General features: G+C 38.1%; 1 protein-coding gene across 1 annotated transcript; it reads left to right on the top strand.

Annotated features, from left to right (window-relative positions):
• Positions 1–1,438: 1,438 nt before the first annotated feature.
• LOC143862636 (sister chromatid cohesion 1 protein 4-like) lies at positions 1,439–19,222 on the top strand. Its single transcript, XM_077373697.1, has 14 exons — positions 1,439–1,993; positions 7,076–7,337; positions 7,426–7,523; positions 7,625–7,674; positions 8,222–8,289; positions 10,690–12,026; positions 12,478–12,912; positions 13,109–13,253; positions 13,460–13,596; positions 14,538–15,724; positions 16,087–16,120; positions 17,354–17,465; positions 17,703–17,832; positions 18,673–19,222. Exons 1-14 carry the CDS (start codon positions 1,870–1,872, stop codon positions 18,769–18,771), a joined length of 4,218 nt encoding a protein of 1,405 aa, XP_077229812.1. The 5' UTR covers positions 1,439–1,869; the 3' UTR covers positions 18,772–19,222.
• The last annotated feature ends 584 nt before the right edge of the window (positions 19,223–19,806 follow it).

The raw sequence follows: 19,806 nt of genomic DNA on the forward strand, positions 1-19,806 counted from the left end.
ATATCTCTTCGTTGGTGGGAAGGCAAAGACAAAAACGGCAAGTTTTTGTTTCTTAGGTTTTGGAAAACCTAAGTGGTAAAACATATACAGAGAGAGAGAGAGAGGCTGCAGAAGAGGCGTGTGCGGCAAAACAAGGTGAGAGGCTCTGTGTGTGTTCGGCTGCAAAAGAAGAGAGGAAGAGAGAGAAAGAGAGAGAGGACGGGAGAGAAAGATAAGGAGAAAGTAGGTTTCTTCATTGGTTCTTCATGGGATTTTTTTTTTTCGAGTTTTCTCTTGGGTTTTTTCTCAGGGTTCTCTTCTCATGTTACTCTCGGTGTATGGTCTTGGGTTGGGAGAACAAGAAAAGGGTTGCGGGTTTTAGATCAATCCATTGTAATCCTTGTATATTGTTTTTTTCTCATAGTAGAAGATCGTGTTTTTCGCCCGTAGAGTAGGCTTGGCCTAACCACGTAAAATCTTGGTGTTCTTCTTGTGACTTGATTTATTACTCTAATTTTTTCTGTTAAATTTGTGCACCATCGGATCGGATTACCAGGCTGATTTTCTCAACAAGTATCATTCCTCGTAGGCCCTCCTTGGATTGTAGGAATTTTTTGGAAATTTTTATCGAAGAAAAACTTTTTATGAATTTCTTGTTTTTCTATTATTTCATCACACATGAAAAAAGCAACTTAACCACAATTTAAGTTTTATTTACACAAATTTCCAATTTATAACGAGGGATCGTCCAGGCAATTTCGGAAAAAGCAATTTTGCAGCCTCTTTTCCCATAGAAAAGTGTCACCTCTTATGAATTAAATAAGAAAGACAAATTCAGCTATGAGGTGGCTATTCTCTTATGCAAACAAGGAGCTGCGAAATGGATTTGTGCGAATCACAGAAACAAAATTTTTCTTTCCGCTTGCAATATTTTTAGTGCAATCCAAGATTCCAAACACAGTGACCACATATTATTATTATTTTTTATCAGCGGAATGATAGATACAAGGGCGCCCTTGCATAAAAATCCCCAAAAGGGCCCTTGATTGGATTCACCTTTTCAAATCGGTTGAGAAAGTAATTTCAGTTGCACTTAATGATGTGGATCCAATCAAGGGCCCTTTTCCTGCTCTTTACGCAACGGCGCCCTTGCATTTATCATTATTCCTCAATTATTATCACTAGGGAAATGATATATTTGTCGCCTTTTCTTACTCGGGCCACCCTCTTGTAGTCGTAAAAAGAGTAAAAAGATAGTAATAAAGTGGTGGCATGGGGAAGAAATTGGGTCGAAGGGAGCCCTTATTTTAATATTTTCTCAATGGAAAGCAAAATAAGGGCAGAATTAAGAAGTTCACGCCCTTTAACCCTTTCCCGCTTTGAGATTCAAAATATCACATAACGATATCTCGTGAATTTCTCGCTTAGAAATCCAAAATTTCAAATCCCCGATTTTCAAGCAACTCATACAAAAAACGACCCACCTGTAAAAACTCAACCGCAGATTCCCTCTCGCACGCAAAATCCCTACAAACCCATCTTCATTATCTCCCAAATTCCCAATCTTGATTTTGCAAACCCTACTTTAAATCCTGGAAAAAAAAAAAATTTCTCGCGATTAAAAGGTTTTGGATCTGATTAGGGTTTCTACAAGTCGGAATCTTCCAAAATTCGTCAACGGCTTGGGTTTGGGCTTCTGAATTTTCTAGGGTTTTGATTCGTTCAGTAGAGTTTTAGAAGTTGAAGCTATTTCTAGGGTTTCTGTAATATTCTTTCTAGGGTTTTTAGGGTTTGGTGGGTAGGGTTTCTGGGTTTTGAGTTTGGGTGAGGGAGGAGGAAGGGTTTTAGGGTTTTGGATGGTTTTTAGGGTTTAAACGAAGTGGGAAGAGGATGTTCTACTCGCAGTTCATATTGGCGAAGAAAGGGCCGCTTGGAACGATATGGATTGCGGCGCATTTGGAGAGGAAGCTAAGGAAGAATCAGGTTGCTGATACAGATATTGGTTTTTCAGTAGGTGGGTTTTCTTTTCTTTTCTTTTTTTCATTTCGAAATTGTGTTGTTTTGCTTTCTTCCTTTCTTTGTTTTCCCAGTGTGAGAATTTCATTAATTTTTTTTTGAATGGTATGAATTTCATTAATTATATATGTCTAATTATGCTGTAGTTCGTTTTGTTTGTTAAGCTTTGATGATAGAAATGTGAGAACTAGAGTTACATTTTCAAATTTTGTGCTGAAACTTTTGTTGGGTTTGGTGGGAATTTCTTCCTCGTCTGAAACCCATCACATGGAAATATTATAATGAAATTGTACATCAAAATTATACTAAGTTTTTGTCTTGCAATTAATTGGTTCTGATAGCTCTTCAAATCCGAATGCAAATTTATATCAATAGACAGATGCTGCACGTAATAAAACTGGCTACAACGAATCCCTGATTTTGCACTTCTAGTTATTGTTTGCACATCCTTCCACAAAGGCTCTGATGGCTCTTCAAATCTTCCAATAGTTAAGGTGGCCGCTGCTGTGATTTTTGTCAAGCATATTAGTATTGCTTTTATGTCACGCCGTACGTCTGTTTAACTAGGCCCAGCCAATCATTGACTCAGCCGACTCAACTCAGGTTGCCTTTGCTTTGGTTCTTTCCCCTGTTGTTAGTTACCGAGTTTGTTCTCTGTGACTGCTTAAAATCAGGTCATGCAATGTTGTGTATAGAGATCAACAATTTTATTGACAGGGGCATGTTGGCCAAGGGTGTTATGGCGAGAGTGTGAGCTCGAGGCATTGGAGGCCATGCTATATAATATTCAACCAAGTTGAATGTCTCATTGGGAATTCTCCAAAGTTAGTAAAACCTTAGCCTCATTAGGGTGCCTAATTCAAAGCCCCGACACTTCTCTCTATGCATGTTCATTCTCGTAGTAGTGCACCATTAGATCTAACCCCCTTGTTACTATCACCTCTCCCCCCCGCATCTTTATTGATGGCTTTCCCTCCGCTCCACTTTTTAGTTGAGTATTGGTAGCTGCTGCAAAGTGCTAAGAGGCGAAACCCAATGATTGCACTAAGTGGTTGAGTGGTTTGTTGGCTTTTTTTTTAATGGCAACGGAAATTTATTGAAGAAGCAAAAACAAGCAAACAAAAGAACCTCGTTTAGGATGATCAAGACAACAATCATAACCAACAAAAGTGAAAAATCCAATCAAACAAATGAAAAAGTGATTATGAACTGCCAGTGTCTCTCTATGTACGCCACTCCGAGCAAGCTCATCGGCAACCTCATTTTCTGACTTATAAACATGATTAGAGGATTTATTTATTTTTGTTGATATGATCAAGATCTATATTGTATCCAAAATATTGAGGAATCTCCATGGAAAAACTTTCTCCTCCCCCATCCATCATATCACATTTAAAGATTCCGTCTCCACAATTACCCAGTCAAGAAGATCACGATCATAGTTGTCAACCCGTGACTCGATTTCTTAGTTTTGTAACTTGTGACTCTACTCGACTCGTGACATGAAGAGTTTTTGACAAGAACAGAAATTTAGTTGAAAAAATATAATTATACATCAAAAGATGAAGCATGTAAACAATATAACCCAATAGCACATAGATAATGCACTAAGCCAAAAACATAAATAACTATATGCGTGTAACTTGCATGCACAAAAATAATTAAGTTCTAGTTGGAACTTAATCATGGGTGAAAACCCTTTCTTGCTTTAGATTTGTATCCGCCTGTGATTTATGGTATGTTTGGAAGGAAAATTGTGGTGGTTTAGGCCAAGAACCCAAGATTGTCCAAGACTGAGAGCCTCCCGCACATGGTTTTTTTGAAGCTAAACTTTAAGGGGGCTAGCATGGGGAATCCCGGTCTTGTTGGACTTGGGGGAGTCTTGAGGGATGAATTTGGAGTTATGAAATGGGCTTTTGCGGGTCCTATTAGAGTCGGTGGCGCTAATGAAGCTGAAATACATGCTATCTACCAAGAAATAAGGTATCTTGAGAATGATGATTTGAATAAGGTAGTGGTAGAAGAAGACTTGCTGAATGTGATACGGTGGCTTAGTTGCCTCATTCCTTCCCTTGGAGATTTGCCTCTTTCTTCGATGAGATCCAAGACAGGGGAGAGATGTATCGAATTCTGTCCATCATGTTAGGTGGGCGGCTAATGGTGTGGCGGACAGTTTAGCTAGAGATGATGTCTCTAAGGAGAGAGTTGAGCTATTTGATTTCCTTCCTCCTTGACCCTTGCAATGGGGCTTGTTCTTGTCTTTCATTTTCTTTTTTCTGTCTCTTTATTTGTATAGACCTCCTCGGTCTTTTTTTTTCACGTTTAATGTAATTGCCGTTAAAAAAAATTAAGTTCTAAGCTCCAACTTCCAAATTTTCAACCATCAAAACAAGAAAGACCAGGACTCGACTTGACTTGTAAGAGTTTTATTTTTTCGACTCGACTCGTAACGACTCGTAAGAGTCACCAGATGACTCGTAAGAGTCTTCAACAGAGGCAACTCGCCCATGCGACTCGACTCGAAAGCCCATCGACTTGACTCGACATGAGAGTTGGCTCGTATGACTCGTAAGAGTTTGACAACTATGATCACGATCTACAAGAAGAATACCTATCTTAAGCACCATTACTTCTGGCTCATTTGAATCTGCTACACTCATAGGGCCAGAGTAAGCCCACATGGTTCCTTAGATTGTCTCCAATACCAACGGGACCAAGATTCCGAATGCTTGACCCATTGATATTCAACTTAAATATACCTAATGGTGAAGGTTGCCTCTTAGGACACGGTTATTAGTGGTGTGATTGTCTCTATAGATACCACAAGCCAACCACAATCAGGTTCAAACACCCCTTTAAACTCCTTTGTACCAATTGCTCACCGCATAACCTAACTTCGAATATATCTAGCGGATATCATAGGATGATCTAGACTTCCCTTCAAAGACTCGATCGTTCCTCTCCTTCCACACAAGCCACACAGAGGCCACAAGAATAATTCTCCAAAGCATCCTACGCCTTTGGAATCCAAGCACATACTCTCAACCAGCTCCTCAATATGATTGAGGAAAGCCCAATTAACTTCAAAAATGATCTTGGGCGCAGCTCCAAATCTCCCTAACAAAGCTACACTGGATAAATAAATGGCCCATTGTCTCGTCGTCATCTCAACACGTGCAACAACAGTTACTGAGAAACCTATAATGATGCTACATATGATCAATAGTGAGGATCTTTTCCAAGCTAGCTGTCTAACAAAAAACTACTCCTCTAGGAGGAGCCAATTTGTTCCACACCCTCCTAGCCGGAACATAGGGGTCAACACTACCAACTAATTTCCAGAAAAAAGATTTAACCAAAAAGAGCCCATCAGAACAACTCTTTCAAATCTTACGATTAGGAATGCTCTGTTTAACATACACTGCTTCCAATCTCTTCAACACACAACAACTGTATGCACTTCTTTGTCAGAGAACCGCCGACGAAAAGCAATGTCCCACCCAATCTTTCCATCCACCTGTCTAATTACCTTCCCTACATTCACATCCTTATTAGATGCTACTCTGAAAATGGAAGGAAACTCTGACTTCAACTGCTTGTCACTGCACTGGATATCATACCAGAGGCTGATCTGATCACCACGATCGACAGAGGCAACCTTCTTGAAAGTCCTTCGCCCCCACCCTTCTCCCAACACGCACGCACGCACGCATCAGCCTAAATGTATCCTTTATCAACTCCCGATATATCGAACACTCATTCCTATCTATTGATAGAAAGATCTTTGTCAAATACCGGACTTTGCCTCTTTTTTTGTTTGAGGAATTTCTCATATCCATAAAGCTTCCCACAAGCACCCCACGCTCCTGAAAGTCCTTCATCCCCACCCTTCTCCCAACACACACACATACACCCACACCGACACAAACACAATATCTCTCCACACCTTCAGCCTATTGCATATGAAAGAATCACTAGAATACCAACCACCACATATCTCCCCATACTTCTCTATATCACCTCTCTCCAAAGAGAGCCCTTCTCCTCACCAAATCCACTTGCCCGATAAAGCTGAGCTCATCACTCTCAAGCTTTGGAAACCAAGCCCACCTTTTTCCTTCAACTTGCAAAGGTGTTCTCAACTAACTAGATCGTACTTCCTATCATCTTATTTATCATTCCACAAAAAGTTATTCTGCAATTGCTCCAATCTCTCAATCACATTAATCAGGCATCGAAATAAAGACCTGTAATGCAAAGGCATAATCGCAAGTACCGCCGTGTTCAAAGTGATTCTCCCTTCAAAAGATAAAAGATTCCTTTCCACAGAGACAACTTTCTCCCTACCCTTTCTACCATTGGGTCCCAAAAACTCTTTGAAGGGCTCTACACATAACGGAAGCCCAAGTATGCATTAGGAATAGCAACAACCCTACATCTCAACAATTGCGCTAATTGGTTTGCCGTCCCTCGATCCATTCTAACGATGACCAAATGACTTGTGAAAATTAGCATGTTGCTCAATAACTGCCTCATAACAATGTAACACTTTCAGATTTCTCACTTACTGGAGGTTTTTCAGTTCCACATCTCTTAACTTTGAAAAAGGGAGCCTTGGAGTTTAGTGCATGAATTACATGATTGATCAACTGAATAAGCAATATTATGTGAATTATTAACTGAGAACACCATTATTTCATGCTTGATTGACTGAGGAAGCGACATTTATTTTTTGAGGAGAAAGGAAGCAATTGACTGATATGATGTGATCCTCACAATTTTCATTTCAAGCATCAATCTGTTATATTTTCTATTATTATCAGAAAATCATTGCTATCTCAGCAAAAAAAGAAAAAAGAAAAAAAGGGTGGCCCAGTGCATGAGACTCCCACCATTGCGGGGTCTCAGCAATAATTTGTAAATTTTCATTAAATGCTATAGTAATAATTGTTTTGGATGATCAAATTCTCTATTTCTCGGAGCAATAATTTGTAAACTTTCATCAAATGCTATAATACTTATATTGTTTTGGATGATCAAATGCTCTACATCTGAGATTTTGAACTTTCTTATGTTACAGACTCGATTCTTTTCCCTGAAGCACCAATTGCCCTTCGGTTATCTAGCCATCTTTTGCTTGGTGTGGTGAGGATATATTCCCGAAAGGTGAATTATCTTTTCCATGATTGTAGTGAGGCTTTGCTTAAGATAAAGCAAGCCTTTCGCTCGACTGCCGTCGATCTCCCACCGGAAGAGTCTACTGCACCGTACCATTCCATTACTCTTCCAGAGACTTTTGATCTTGATGATTTCGAGCTACCGGATAATGCCTTCTTTAATGGGTTAGTGTTTTTTCTGGGATATCAGTGTGAGGTGTTGTAGTTCATTGCATTTTTTGTCCTTATTTAACTTTGGTTTCAAATTGTGCAGTAATTTCGTTGATCACCATATCAGTACAAGAGAGCAGATTACGCTTCAGGATACTATGGATGGCTTGGCTTACTCTACATCACAGTTTGGATTGGATGGTCAGTGTTTAGTTTAGCTAGAATAGCACATGACTTGACCAGAGATTGTTGTTCACACTGTAGCTTAAGTTAAATTTATGCATTGCTATTTGTTTATTCAGAAAGGTTTGGTGATGGAGATGCTTCTCAGATTGGCTTAGAACTTGATGAGGTACGTTTGTACTACTGGTCTTAATTATTAACAAAGCGGCTTTAGAAGTTTGTTTTTCCTGAATTTTGATTCCTTTGGGTTTCTGCTCATTCTTCAAAATATGTTAACTACGATATCGACATGTCATTGTCTAGCCTTCCAGAAAATAAAGAATGGTTTGTTATTATCTTGTGTAGTTGAACCATACAAATGTAGGTCGTCTTTCATGTTTATGTGTGGAAGAGGGAGTAAAGTGTCTCAATGTATGACTGACGTTTGTACCTTTGGATAAAGAGTTCTCTGTCTATGCTGTTTATAATCTGCTCCATATAGTAGTGTTTTCACTGGGTTTTCTCACATGAAAATTACAATTTTCCCCGTAAATTTTACGATTTTGAGTTTTATTAGATAAACTTCAGTAAACAGAAGTTTGATGAAATGAAATAGTTCTGAGAATTCCTGATACCTTTGAACTTTGATATTTATATCTGCTCCTTTCATACATCTTAATTTTATCCGGTTCCAATATTTTTACTATGGTTATTTTTCTTTGCTTGGCCACAAACAGGGTTTGTTCCTGGACAAGGTTCCCTCAGCTGTGCATGCATCAGATACATTGGGCTATGAAGAAGAGAAGTAAGTTCCCTTGTTTCATGTGCAATAGTTTTCTCCTTAAGGTTTGGACTTTGGAGGGTAAGGGGAGTTTATTTATGAGATTTCACTATCACCTTTGAATATTTGTTGGAGATTGTCTGCCTACTGGGTGGGACTCGAGTAGAATGCCCCGGCTTGTTTGAGACCGCATGCTCACGATTCTTGGTCATGCAAATCCTGAAAATCCCAAAAGCGGATTCAGGGATTTATGAAATCTATTTTACTACGACTGTAGGCAACTTTGAGAGAACTAATAAGATTTTGCATTTGTTTTTATCTTCCTTAATGCCTGGTCACTTCAGATCTCTTGTGTCACTTTGGATCGTTTATATTTTTTAGTGGGTCTTGGAAAAGATCCTCTACAGGATGAAATCGATGATATATGATGAAGAAAGGGCTTCTATAAATGACCCGAATATAAAGAGGTTATGAGAGACCTCCTTAGGAAGCAGTGAAAATTATTTAAGAAGGAGGCCCAAGACTGTCCTTGGACATTCCATAGTCTATGTGGGTTGGCTATGTCTAATGACACCCACTCGCCTCTGCATAAACACCCTTTCTTCAATTTAATCCTGAACGATGAAAGGATTTTGAGGAAGTGATGGTGGGAAGCTAACAAGACGGTGGGTATCCGGCTGGTGGAAGAAAGGATTGTCAGTAAAAAGAGTCCTGGCTTTATGGAAATGAATCCGGAGGACCCCCTCACAGACATGCCGGACTATTTAATCCAACACCTGGGGGAGTTGGAGAAGTGCTCTTCCTAGGGGAGAAACTCCTTATAGGTGTTCCCTGTAACTTTTTGTGGAAGAAGGGTGGCCTTGCTAACTTTTCGGATATTTTAGAACGTAGAAGCTTTTTGGTGGTCTCTTTACGAATGGCATAAGAGGTAGATAATGAAGAAGGTGTGGTTGGAATGGGGATCGGTATGGAATAGAGGAATTTTTTGAGAACCGGGTGTCACTTCCCAAGCCATCTTATGTTGTAGTTTCTGGGACTCCTAGTCCCGTCTCGTTGTATATATATACTTGAAATCTAAATACAATTAGTCAATTTAAAAAAAAAAAAAAAAAAAAAAAAAAAAAAAAAAAAAAACCTAGGCAAGCTATTGTTTTCATTTTACAAAACACTTCATAAAAAAATTGCTTACATAGGTGGTTTGCTTAATGAATCTTATTTTGCAATGGTAGTTTCCAATGATTTAAAAGCTGGAATGTCAAGGTGGTGGACATCACACTGGTTTGACTGGAACCTGTTCACCTAAAAGAATTTTTTTTTTTTTGAATGATACCTAAAAGAAATATTTTATGAAGAAAGAAATGAACGAAAATAATAGTAGATTTTTATGAAGATGTTGAACTACTGTCTAAGGAAAAGCTTTGAGATTGATTATTACAAACCAAGAAGATTAAATATCTGGGATATTTGTCTTTAATGAAGTTCATTATTTGTTGAACAAATGACTCAGCATCAATGGTTATTACCATTACCTTTAGGGAATGATATTGACTAAATATAGGAAATTCAAAAAACAGAAGACAAAAACTAAAGTAGTACTTAGAATAGAATAACCACATTCAATATGTATGGATTCAGTCAGCGAAAGTCCCTCCAACTCAATAAATATCAACAACTTATTGTGAGACTTTGATTAGGCCGACTACTCTATGACTACGATAGGCTACTTCTAGCTTCTATAGTGACCCTTCCGGAAGTTTAGGAAAAAGAATACAAAAACTAAAGTAGTACTTTTAGAATGACTAGATTTCTCTTATCCTTTTCTTTTTGTATCTTTGTGTCTTTTAGTGTTTGACTGGTTGGAAAACTGTAGGTGTGTTTCCAGCAAGAAAAGGAGAACAGATACTGATAACATCTGTCTAAAATTAAAACAGAAACCCAGAAATTTGATTGAAAATGACCTCTTCGCCCGCATATGCAAAAGAAAAGAATGTAAAGAAGCGTGTTTGAATAGGGTTCTTTTTCCTTTTGCATTTTGTTATTTTATTTTTATTTCTTCATTGTTTGACTAATTGGGTAGCTAGCTGATGCTTAAAGCAAAACAAAAGCAAAAGGCCACCAGAAAATGCTATCTGTGATTACGTTTTTGGAAAATGGAAGATTAAAAGAGTACACTCTTTGAACTTGGTTGGTCCAGTCTGGTTTTCAAATATTGAAGGATTGTAATTGCCTAAATTTCCTCATGGCCACGTAGAACCGCTTATATAACCTTCAGCCACGGTTTCTCTTTGAGGTATTGTTCTTAAAATTCTTGTGGTAGTTCTAGAATGTGTCGGTTATTCCACTTTGTCTACAATTGAATTTGCCTTAATAACCTTAAGGTTACGTGATTTGCCTTGTTCACATTTATGCACTTTTCATTCCCAGTGTGGATCTTCAGACACCCGGTCAATCGGTTACAACTTTTAAAGACATGGATATTGATGGTGCTGAAAGTTCAAAAGACATGCCAGACCCAACTTTTATCGACTCAAATACTAAAGATCCAAACAGAGTAGATGACTCTGACTGTCTACATGGTGGACCCATTCAACCTCCAGATCTAAATGAAGTTCTTCCCCATGTACCTATTGAAGGATCATCTGCCGAACTGAACGTCATGGATGCTGTTTTTCCTGCCACTAGATCTCTGCCTACAGATTTGATTGAGTCTGCTCAGGCTCCATCTACTCCTGTGTTAATGGAAGAAGCAATTCCAGCTAATGTGCAGGAAGGTCCTGCTTTGAGTTTTTCAAGGAAGACTTCACTTCCTAATGATGTAGAAGGGTTCTTGCCAAATGCCCTTTACAATTCACACTTGGAATTTGAAGATCCCAATTCAACAAAATTGATGCCCAAAGAGAATTTGGGAAATCAACTTATTGAGCCTGATTTTCATGTTGGAGATTCACATCATGAAGGGGGCTGTGTGTCTCTGAGTGACAAAATAGAAGCTCACTCAATGCCAGATGTAGAAAATGAGTCCCTTCTAGATTCTCTGCAGAATACAACAATAACTCAACAAGGGGATAGTCCCTCTACAGTAACGATGCCTCCCGTATTGTCAGACATTGCCCAATCTGAGCCAGGTGTAGAAAATGCGTCCCCCCTTGTTTCTCTGCAGAATGCAACGATAAAACAAGGGGATAGTCCCTCTGCTGTATTGATGGATCCCTTATTGTCAGACATTGCCCAGTCTAATTCTTCACCCACAGCTACGTTAGATGAGCTTTGTAGTGAATGTGGACAGGAGAATGGGATTCTATATAACAAGGTGCAAAATCGTCCTTTTGATGTGAAAACACTTACTACTGGAGAGTTAGTATCAGATGGTATATCGGAGGTTGAGATTGTTCCTTGTAAGGATAATTCTGAGCCACTAGCTTGCAAGAATGTGGACCCTCTAGAAGCTCTGGAGAGTTCTTGCCCTACGTGCCATCCATTACCATCTGGTGCTGATCAACGGTTAGGATTGGCAGGTACAGCAGAGCTTGGAACTGTTGACCCTAATACTTGTTCTGTGCCACACCATTTCAATATTCTGAATCCTGTTGGTGAAAATACATGTCACAGCCATGTGCTTCGGGCATGCAATTCCACGCTAGAAAATGGGCATCTAGTCGAAAGTGCCCCTGACTTGTCATCCAGGGATGTTGGGTTAGGTACATCAGAGACACTGGGAAGGGAGACACTGCATGCTGGTGGTGCTTCAGCTGAGGTGCAAGGTTTGTTTGAGATGCTTTTAATATTCTCTTTTTGACCTATGTCACAGATATCGTTCTCGGGAATTTCTAGGCAAGGGAAAATCTCAGGAAATATTTTTCTTTCAGGTTTATACTCGGGAAAAACAAAAAAAAAATTATTTAAAAAATATATAAATATATATAATTTAAGAAAAATATAAGATAAAAAATATATACATATATAAAAATTTAAGAAAAAAAATCGGGATAATATCAAGATATTATCGCGTTATTTTATGATATAAATGAAAATATCACTATATTTTTAAAATCTTGGGATTATTTTGGGATTTTTTCGTTTTATCACAATGTCGCGATAAAAATGCTATATTTTGAAAATATCGGAGATATTTGCGACATAGTTCTGACAGGGCAGGTAATATTAATGGTCTAACATTGCCATATTCTGTTCCAATTTCTTATCATCTTCCAGGTGAAGACCACGCAACTCATGTTATGGACACAAACTCAAAGACACCACAAATTCTGGAACCTGCATCATCTGAAAGTGAAATTAAGGCACATCTTAATAATCCAGAAGGGCTCTTTTCACCAAGTACAAAAGATACCCAGTTAGTGATGTTAAATGGTTCGACAAGTTCTGAGTTTCCAGCGCCTGAAACTGTGGTTTTAGCCCCAGCAGAGGTTCCTGATTTAGTGGATGATTTGCTAGTGCCGTCTACTGCCAACAAAGAAGGTGAGGGAAGTGCTAACAGGTTCAAAAGTCTTTCTGGCAAAAAACGTCATTTAATGGAGAGTACACCAGTTCTTGAAAATGGTGATTCAGCTAAGCTTTCTGTTGTGCGTGGATCTAAAAGAAGTATGGATTATATACCCGATGATGATGATGTCTTGGCATCCATCCTAGGTATTTGCTATTTTACTAATTCTTGGCTTACATTGTTGCTTGCTTGCATGCCATCTAGTTCATAAGCTGAAAAATGTCAATCATGCACATAATTTTTTCCGTTCTTTTCACCTGCAATTATAGGATCTTTATTAAGCAATAATGTGCTTCTGTTTCTATATGTTTGTAACTTGAACTTGTTATCTTGTACCTCTAGTTGGGCGAAGAATGCCTTTCTTGAAAATGAGGCCTACTCCTCCTCCACCTAAAGCCGCTTCCTCAAAACGCCTCCGGATGACACCCAGGGTTAATACGCCTAAGAGGAAGGTTCTTCTGGATGATACCATGGTCTTGCATGGCGAGTAGGTTTCCTTTCCATGTTGGTTCTTTTGTTTCCTTTTTCGGTTAATACAGTTGTGCAGATTATATTTTTGGTGATTGTTATTATTTCAGAACTTATTGGAATATCCTGGAAGAAAATGAAGTAGGTTGTAGCATGTTGTAGCATGTTCAGTATTGAAAATGCCATCGTTTGATTCAACTTAATTTGTCTTTTTATCTTTCTCAGTGCAATTCGCCAACAGTTGACAAGTACAGAAGATATACGGCGCATAAGAAGGAAGGCTCCTTGTACTTGCCATGAAATCTGGATGATTCAAAAATATTTATTGGAAGATGAAATTTTTAATGAACCCTTATTTACTGGTGAGTTCATTGTGTAAATGGTTACCTCCTACGATCTTCCTCAGTGCAACTTGTGTGTCCTTTATCCAACAATTCTACTGTTAATAATGGATTCATCTTAACCACTCATTCTTTAACATTTCATAAATAGCCGTGAGTCATTGATTTGGTAATTTTAGTTGTGCACACCCATAAAAATAGAGCATGTGTGTTGGTACTCAAGAACCGTCACATCTGAAATTTCTTCAGCTCGTACCTCCTGTAGAAGGTATATATTCCAGACTATTATCTATCTTCTTTTAATAACTTATAATGGTCTTAATCAGCATATTTATTTTTCTATTTTCCCAGTACTCGTGTAGGAAACTTCCTTTATTGAGTTTCTCCTTTCTTCCATCTTTTTTTTTGGGGGTGGAAAAATGTTTGTACTTGTGTGCTTCTTGCAAACAATAGGCATACCCCTGTTGGTGGTTGCATCTGGAAACCTGTGAAATGATAATGGAAGCCCTGTATTGCTATGGTCCCATCACATACACCAGTAGGAAGGGGCACAATTTTGCAATTTTGGGTGTGGTCCAAATAACTGCTGGATTCTGGAGCAGTCAACTTGGCATGTTCATTTGTTATAATCACTGCATTTTATCAATTCATGACTGTAGTGCTATGGGCCCTATCACATACACCAGTAGGAACGGGTACAATTGTGCAATTTTGGGTGTGGTCAAATAACCGTCGGATACTGGAGCTGTGGACTCGACATATTCATTTTTTTATAGTCACTCACTGTATACTAATGTTATGCATATAACGTAAAAGGTTCTGTTATTTGCTTCAATGTTTCCTGATTTTGATTTGCTCTTTTGTTTCCTTTTTCTTTTTAAATTTTGTTTGTTGCATTCTTATCTATGTTTCTAGAATGGTTTGGACAGGGAAAATGAGTAGTTTTCTGTTTATTTCTTCAGGTATCTCGTCAGAGCTGACTGATTTACAGAATGAGACATATTGTGCGAGTGCGACCAAGGTTTCCCGTATTGATGCGAATCATTCTCTTAGTGAAATATCAGAGGATCTTGCACTGTCTAGAAGCACAGAGCTTGTCAAGGAAACTGGTATAGATGGGACGCGTGATCCTACCACACTCATGCCTAAAAAAAACGATATTGAAGCACATGAACTTACTGAGACGGTTGTGCAGATTGAGAGACACCCATGTGAAAATCCTAGTAGTTCCCTTGGATGTGATGCTCCCGAGCAAATAGAGGCACTAACTGACACTACTGCCATGGAATTAGTGGATTCTGATGTAGCAAATCAAGCCGCAATTATTGGGGCTGAGATGTCCACACCGGCTTCTCATTATGGGGATGCTTGCAACATAGATTTTAGCATTGAGCCATCTTCCATGGATAAAACTAAAGGAATAGTAGAAACAGCCCCCCCGAAAAGTGATGGATCATGTTTGTCTCCTGATCGAAAGTCGGTTATTCAGCCTGCCGACGACCTTCTAGAAACTATTAATGGAACAATGCATTTAAGTGAAAACACATTTGTTGAAAAAGATGCTTCTATTGCAGACAAAACCAATGATAGTGCGGTAGGTATGGTTGTGGTGAATGATAATGTAACTATGGTTCTAGATGAAGGTGCATTTATTCCAACGGATACATCCATCGCGCTGGAAACTGAAGGTGACATTTCAGTTGATGTGGGTCCTCTTAGCTTTCCTCAGAAATGTGATGATCTAGAAGAGACTGCTAATGACAAGAACTGTGAAGCCATTGATTCCTTTGCTTCCACAGAAAGTGCAAATCCTTCTATTCCTGATATGACTGTTGAAAGCAATGAGCCAACAACTGCGGTTATAGTCACCAATGACCAGGTCATGGAGGGTGTCAGCAAAGGTACCTCAAATGCTGTTGTTGAGGAGGTGGTTGTGGCGGACAAAGTGACAAATGATGGGGGAGGTCCCTCTTCCTACCTATTTGATACGGACGGCCCTCAATTGGCTTCGACATGTCCATTGCAATTCAATACACACATAGAAAACGTTCCCCCACTTGGAGAGGAAGAAAATCCAACAGGCAATCGAGAAGTTGAACTGGAAAGTGCTATGGATGTGGAAATGCACGTGGTCGACGTTGCTGCTTGTGTACGTTGTCCACTTGATTTACTTTTGGATAATTATCGAATTGTCTCTTTTTAATATTTTTGAACTTTCTCTTGCAATTATTATTTGTATGTAGTTTTCTGTGCCTTTATGTTTCATTCTCAGTGAAGGTTTAACCATCACTGTCTGGAAGAGTAGGTTTTCTTCTTAGAGATACAAATTTTCCTTTTGGACATTCACCCATATATAGATGATGTTGATTATGTAATGCATGCCTATGCAACATGTCTTTCTTTCTCTTCTTGGTTCGATCTGTCACTTGTGAAGCATCTCATTTACTCAACTCCATGGGTAAAAGTAGTTTTTCATTACTGATCATTTTGTTCTTTGATCTTGTGGTACAGGATTTCAGCAACATTTTGGAAGATAATGACACAGGTCCGTTATTGTCCGTTCCATGATTGCCAAATGCCACGTCTTTATCTGATTACATTTTTTTTGTTGATTGTAAAAATTATTCATGTTACTAATTCATTAATTTTTTATTGGATTGGAAGCTTCATTTCTTATTCAAACTTATGGTATCTCTAGCATGTTGTGATAGCTTCATTTGTCTTGATGTTATGATCTCTACTCTAGCATTTCTAAATGCTCATTTTGTTTGTTACTTTCTTTCTATCTGGTTCACTACAGAACTATAGGCAATTTACTTGTGGGATTCCAAAATATTTTGCATTTCCACTATTCCTGGTGACTCTGGTAGTCTTATCCCTCCTATCATCCCTTAGGATCGAGATTCTTTTACTTTCTTTCTATGTGCACTTTTCTTTTTAATGTTGCTGGGTTAGGATTAGGAGGCCATCTAAATCCACTGCCGTTTTACCTTTAAAAAAAAAATCCACTGCCTTTTAATCTTATTCCGTTATCACTAAAATTTTCTTGTACCATGCTTTTGGTTACTTTAGTGTTACATCTAACAACAGCTCTCCATGACTTCCTCCTTTCGGCCTTAGGGCTTTTACTGTTTTCCAGCTTTTGTTTTGATGTTTGTTTTTCTACTCTCTGTGTAATGACCATCTCGGTCTCGGGTTTTCCCATAGATTTTCTAATAAATTTTTGCTCCCATTAAAAAAAACCAGTTCTTATTGGAAAATGAGGTCCTCCTATAATGTGCACAGTTGAACCATATCAAGTAATGAAATGCATGTGCATAAGCTCGTACATGCACATGGGTGTTATAACCAAGGTTTTAAATTTCGGTTTCGGAATGCGTTTCAGTCCTCACCGAAACCGGAATTTGAGCCGAAATTTCTGAAATTAGGGCGAAGTTGATCGAAACTAAATTAGGCAATATTTTAGTCGTTATCAAATTTCTGTGAAATTTCGGCCAAATTTCGGTAATTTCAGCTGAAATTTCGGGATAATATTAAATAATAAATAAAAAACTGATTTTTTGGAGATATTCCTTAAATTTTGGGGGAAACGAAATTTTGATCGAAATTTTTAACGTTTCGACTTTACCCAATTTCGGTTTCGGTCTCCACCGAAACCCGAAATTTCGGATTTCGGTCGAAATTTAAAACCTCGGTTATAACAGTCCTTAACATAAAAGACCTACATTCATTTCAACACTTAATTTTGTTACTTGATCTGATCTTGCTTCTTTTTCAGATTTCTTGAATGTAGATGATGAGGCAGAACCCTTGGAAGAGGAGGATAACAATATATCAAGTGCCAAAGAGGACCGGTTTTTTGAAAATAGTGGATGGTCTTCTCGCACAAGGTGGGCTCTTAATGCGATCCTTTATGTTTTGTTAGTGGATCCTTAATATTTTCTATGCCTTTTTGGACATCTTTCTTTGGGTTTTACTACTGAGTTTTGTGGTTAATCAGATCTATTCATAAAGGTTCCATTAAATATTTTAAAGTTCCATTAGATTTTTCCTACCGTTATTTTTAAGGAGTATTGCAAGTTACCTGAAAATATTGTTTGACAAGAAGCTTTAAATTCTTTTTATAGGGCTGTTGCAAAGTACCTACATTCCTTGTTTGACAATGAAGCTGGACATGGAAGGAAAGTTATTTCGGTTGACCGCCTTTTAGCTGGTAAAAGCCGCAAGGAAGCATCAAGGATGTTTTTTGAGACATTGGTATGTCATTCTTACCTCGAATCTACTGAAATGTATGTGGTTCTTAACAAGTACTATAAATCTTAATGAGTGAAAAAAGGCCTATTGACTTCAAAATCAAGAACAAGTTCTATTCAGTTGCCAATCCCCGTAGAGGCTCGCTTCTATATCTTTCCTACAAGGTAAAAAATGTTCTGACAGCTATTTAAAACCTAACAAATTTGTTCCCTTAGAAAACGGCCAAGGGTAGCTTTGGGATAACAAGTTAAAAACAAACACCCTTTAAGACGTAGTTTTATCTTTTATGCTTTAATAAGATGATAACTTGATGCACTGATGATTGGAAGTTTGGAACTTTCATATCTTATCTTAAATTATGGGTCGATCTTTTGTTAGTTTAGTGAATAAATTATTATAGTTGCATTAATAGCTTTTATTAAATGTGTTTACGTTTTTAATGCTTTTAAATTCATAGAACACTTCATAATTCATAGAACTTTTACATACTTGTTGACACTGCGATCAAATACAAGGTCTATACAAATCCTCTCTCTCTCTCTCTCTCTCTCTCTCTCTCACACACACACACACACAACTTATCTATATTTGTTGTGCTATGAAATTTTTAATGCTTAGAAATCAGGATGCAAATCCATAGGTCATGGATCAAAACATGAAATCATGGACTTCTACCGGAACAGGATTGTTCTGTGTAGTGTCAAAAAAAATTTGGCCAGTTTTGGTTCCCACTTTTGAACTTTGTCGAATGTCAGAATGGCATACCTTGTTTCTTTCTGCACGCAATGGAAATTTAGTTACATTTTTTTTTTTTTACTATAATGATTAAATGATTTTATGCAGGTTCTTAAAACAAAGGATTACATCCATGTTGAACAGGAGAACCCCTTTGAAAACATCAACATTAAGCCCAGAGTAAAGCTCATGAAATCGGAGTTATGATCCACAAGGGTTACCATCAGCACAAATTTACCCTGTAATTCTAGTTAGCGGATGCTTGACGGTGCCCATTGATTGTTCAGTAACCGGATTTTTTCCCCCCTCTAAATCACGCCATTCTGTCACTGATATGTTAACACGGGGGCAGAGTCAGTTCAGATGTATTATTGTATTTGTAAACTGATTATATGCTCTGTAAATATATCTGTAAAATTAGTCGTCTTCTCAATGGATAATGTGGGTGTTCAATCAGTTTTACAGTTATTGTAACTTTTGGGTATCTCGAAACTGGGGATTCTTGTCATTTCCCATAATAAAAAAGGAAAACCCAACTCTGTAAGTCACCTGAATGTATCCATAGGAGGGTGCTTTTTCTCTGTCTAACTGTGAATGTATTCTGAATTTTAGATACGTTTCTCCTTTATTAGTAAAACTTTTGTAATCTCTCTGTTTTTATGGATGCTTCCCCTCATTTATCTTTACCTTGCCAAGAAAATATCATGAGCACATGCATCAACATGATTTATTCCATTTCAATGAAAAAGATGAAAGTGAAAAATCACAAGATTTTCCAGCCTGCTGCGTTTGTTGCTTCCTGTCACTGGAGATCAATAGATATTAATTGAAAATTTATCCCTTCAGTAGGGGTATTTTTGTCATTATATTTAATACAAGTTTTGGCAAGATATCATATGGTGTCTGCACATATTTTTGTAAGGGGCTTTGTAGGCAATTTAGTAGAAAGCCATTTTGGGCCTCACCTTTTCAGGTGAGAACCAAGGATAAATTAAATAAGACACAATCTTCTTACCAGGTGGCTATTATCTCCTGAAAATGTGAGCTGCGAAATGGCATTAAGTCCCCTTTTTTAAAAAGTGCAGCAGGGCCCACATGGTTGTATCATTCAAATCATTCGTTCCGTTGGGCAGTTGAATGATCATTAGCCTTCCCGGCGGAGGGATCCTTATTTCTTTCGTTTTTCGTTTTTCGTTTTGAATCCTTATTTCTTTAGTTTTTTGCTTTGGCTCTGTTTGGATG

This window comes from Tasmannia lanceolata, unplaced genomic scaffold (genome assembly GCF_043159265.1).
Source record: "Tasmannia lanceolata isolate RefF3 unplaced genomic scaffold, GAP_Taslan_0.1 ptg000037l, whole genome shotgun sequence".
Taxonomy (NCBI): Eukaryota; Viridiplantae; Streptophyta; class Magnoliopsida; order Canellales; family Winteraceae; genus Tasmannia; species Tasmannia lanceolata.

Coding starts and splice junctions, on each gene's coding strand:
- LOC143862636 (XM_077373697.1), top strand. CDS start 1,870: ATGTTCTACTCGCAGTTCATATTGGCGAAGAAAGGGCCGCTTGGAACG. Junction 12,913..13,108: donor TGTCTTGGCATCCATCCTAG/GTATTTGCTATT, acceptor TTGTACCTCTAG/TTGGGCGAAGAATGCCTTTC. Junction 13,254..13,459: donor ACCATGGTCTTGCATGGCGA/GTAGGTTTCCTT, acceptor TATCTTTCTCAG/TGCAATTCGCCAACAGTTGA.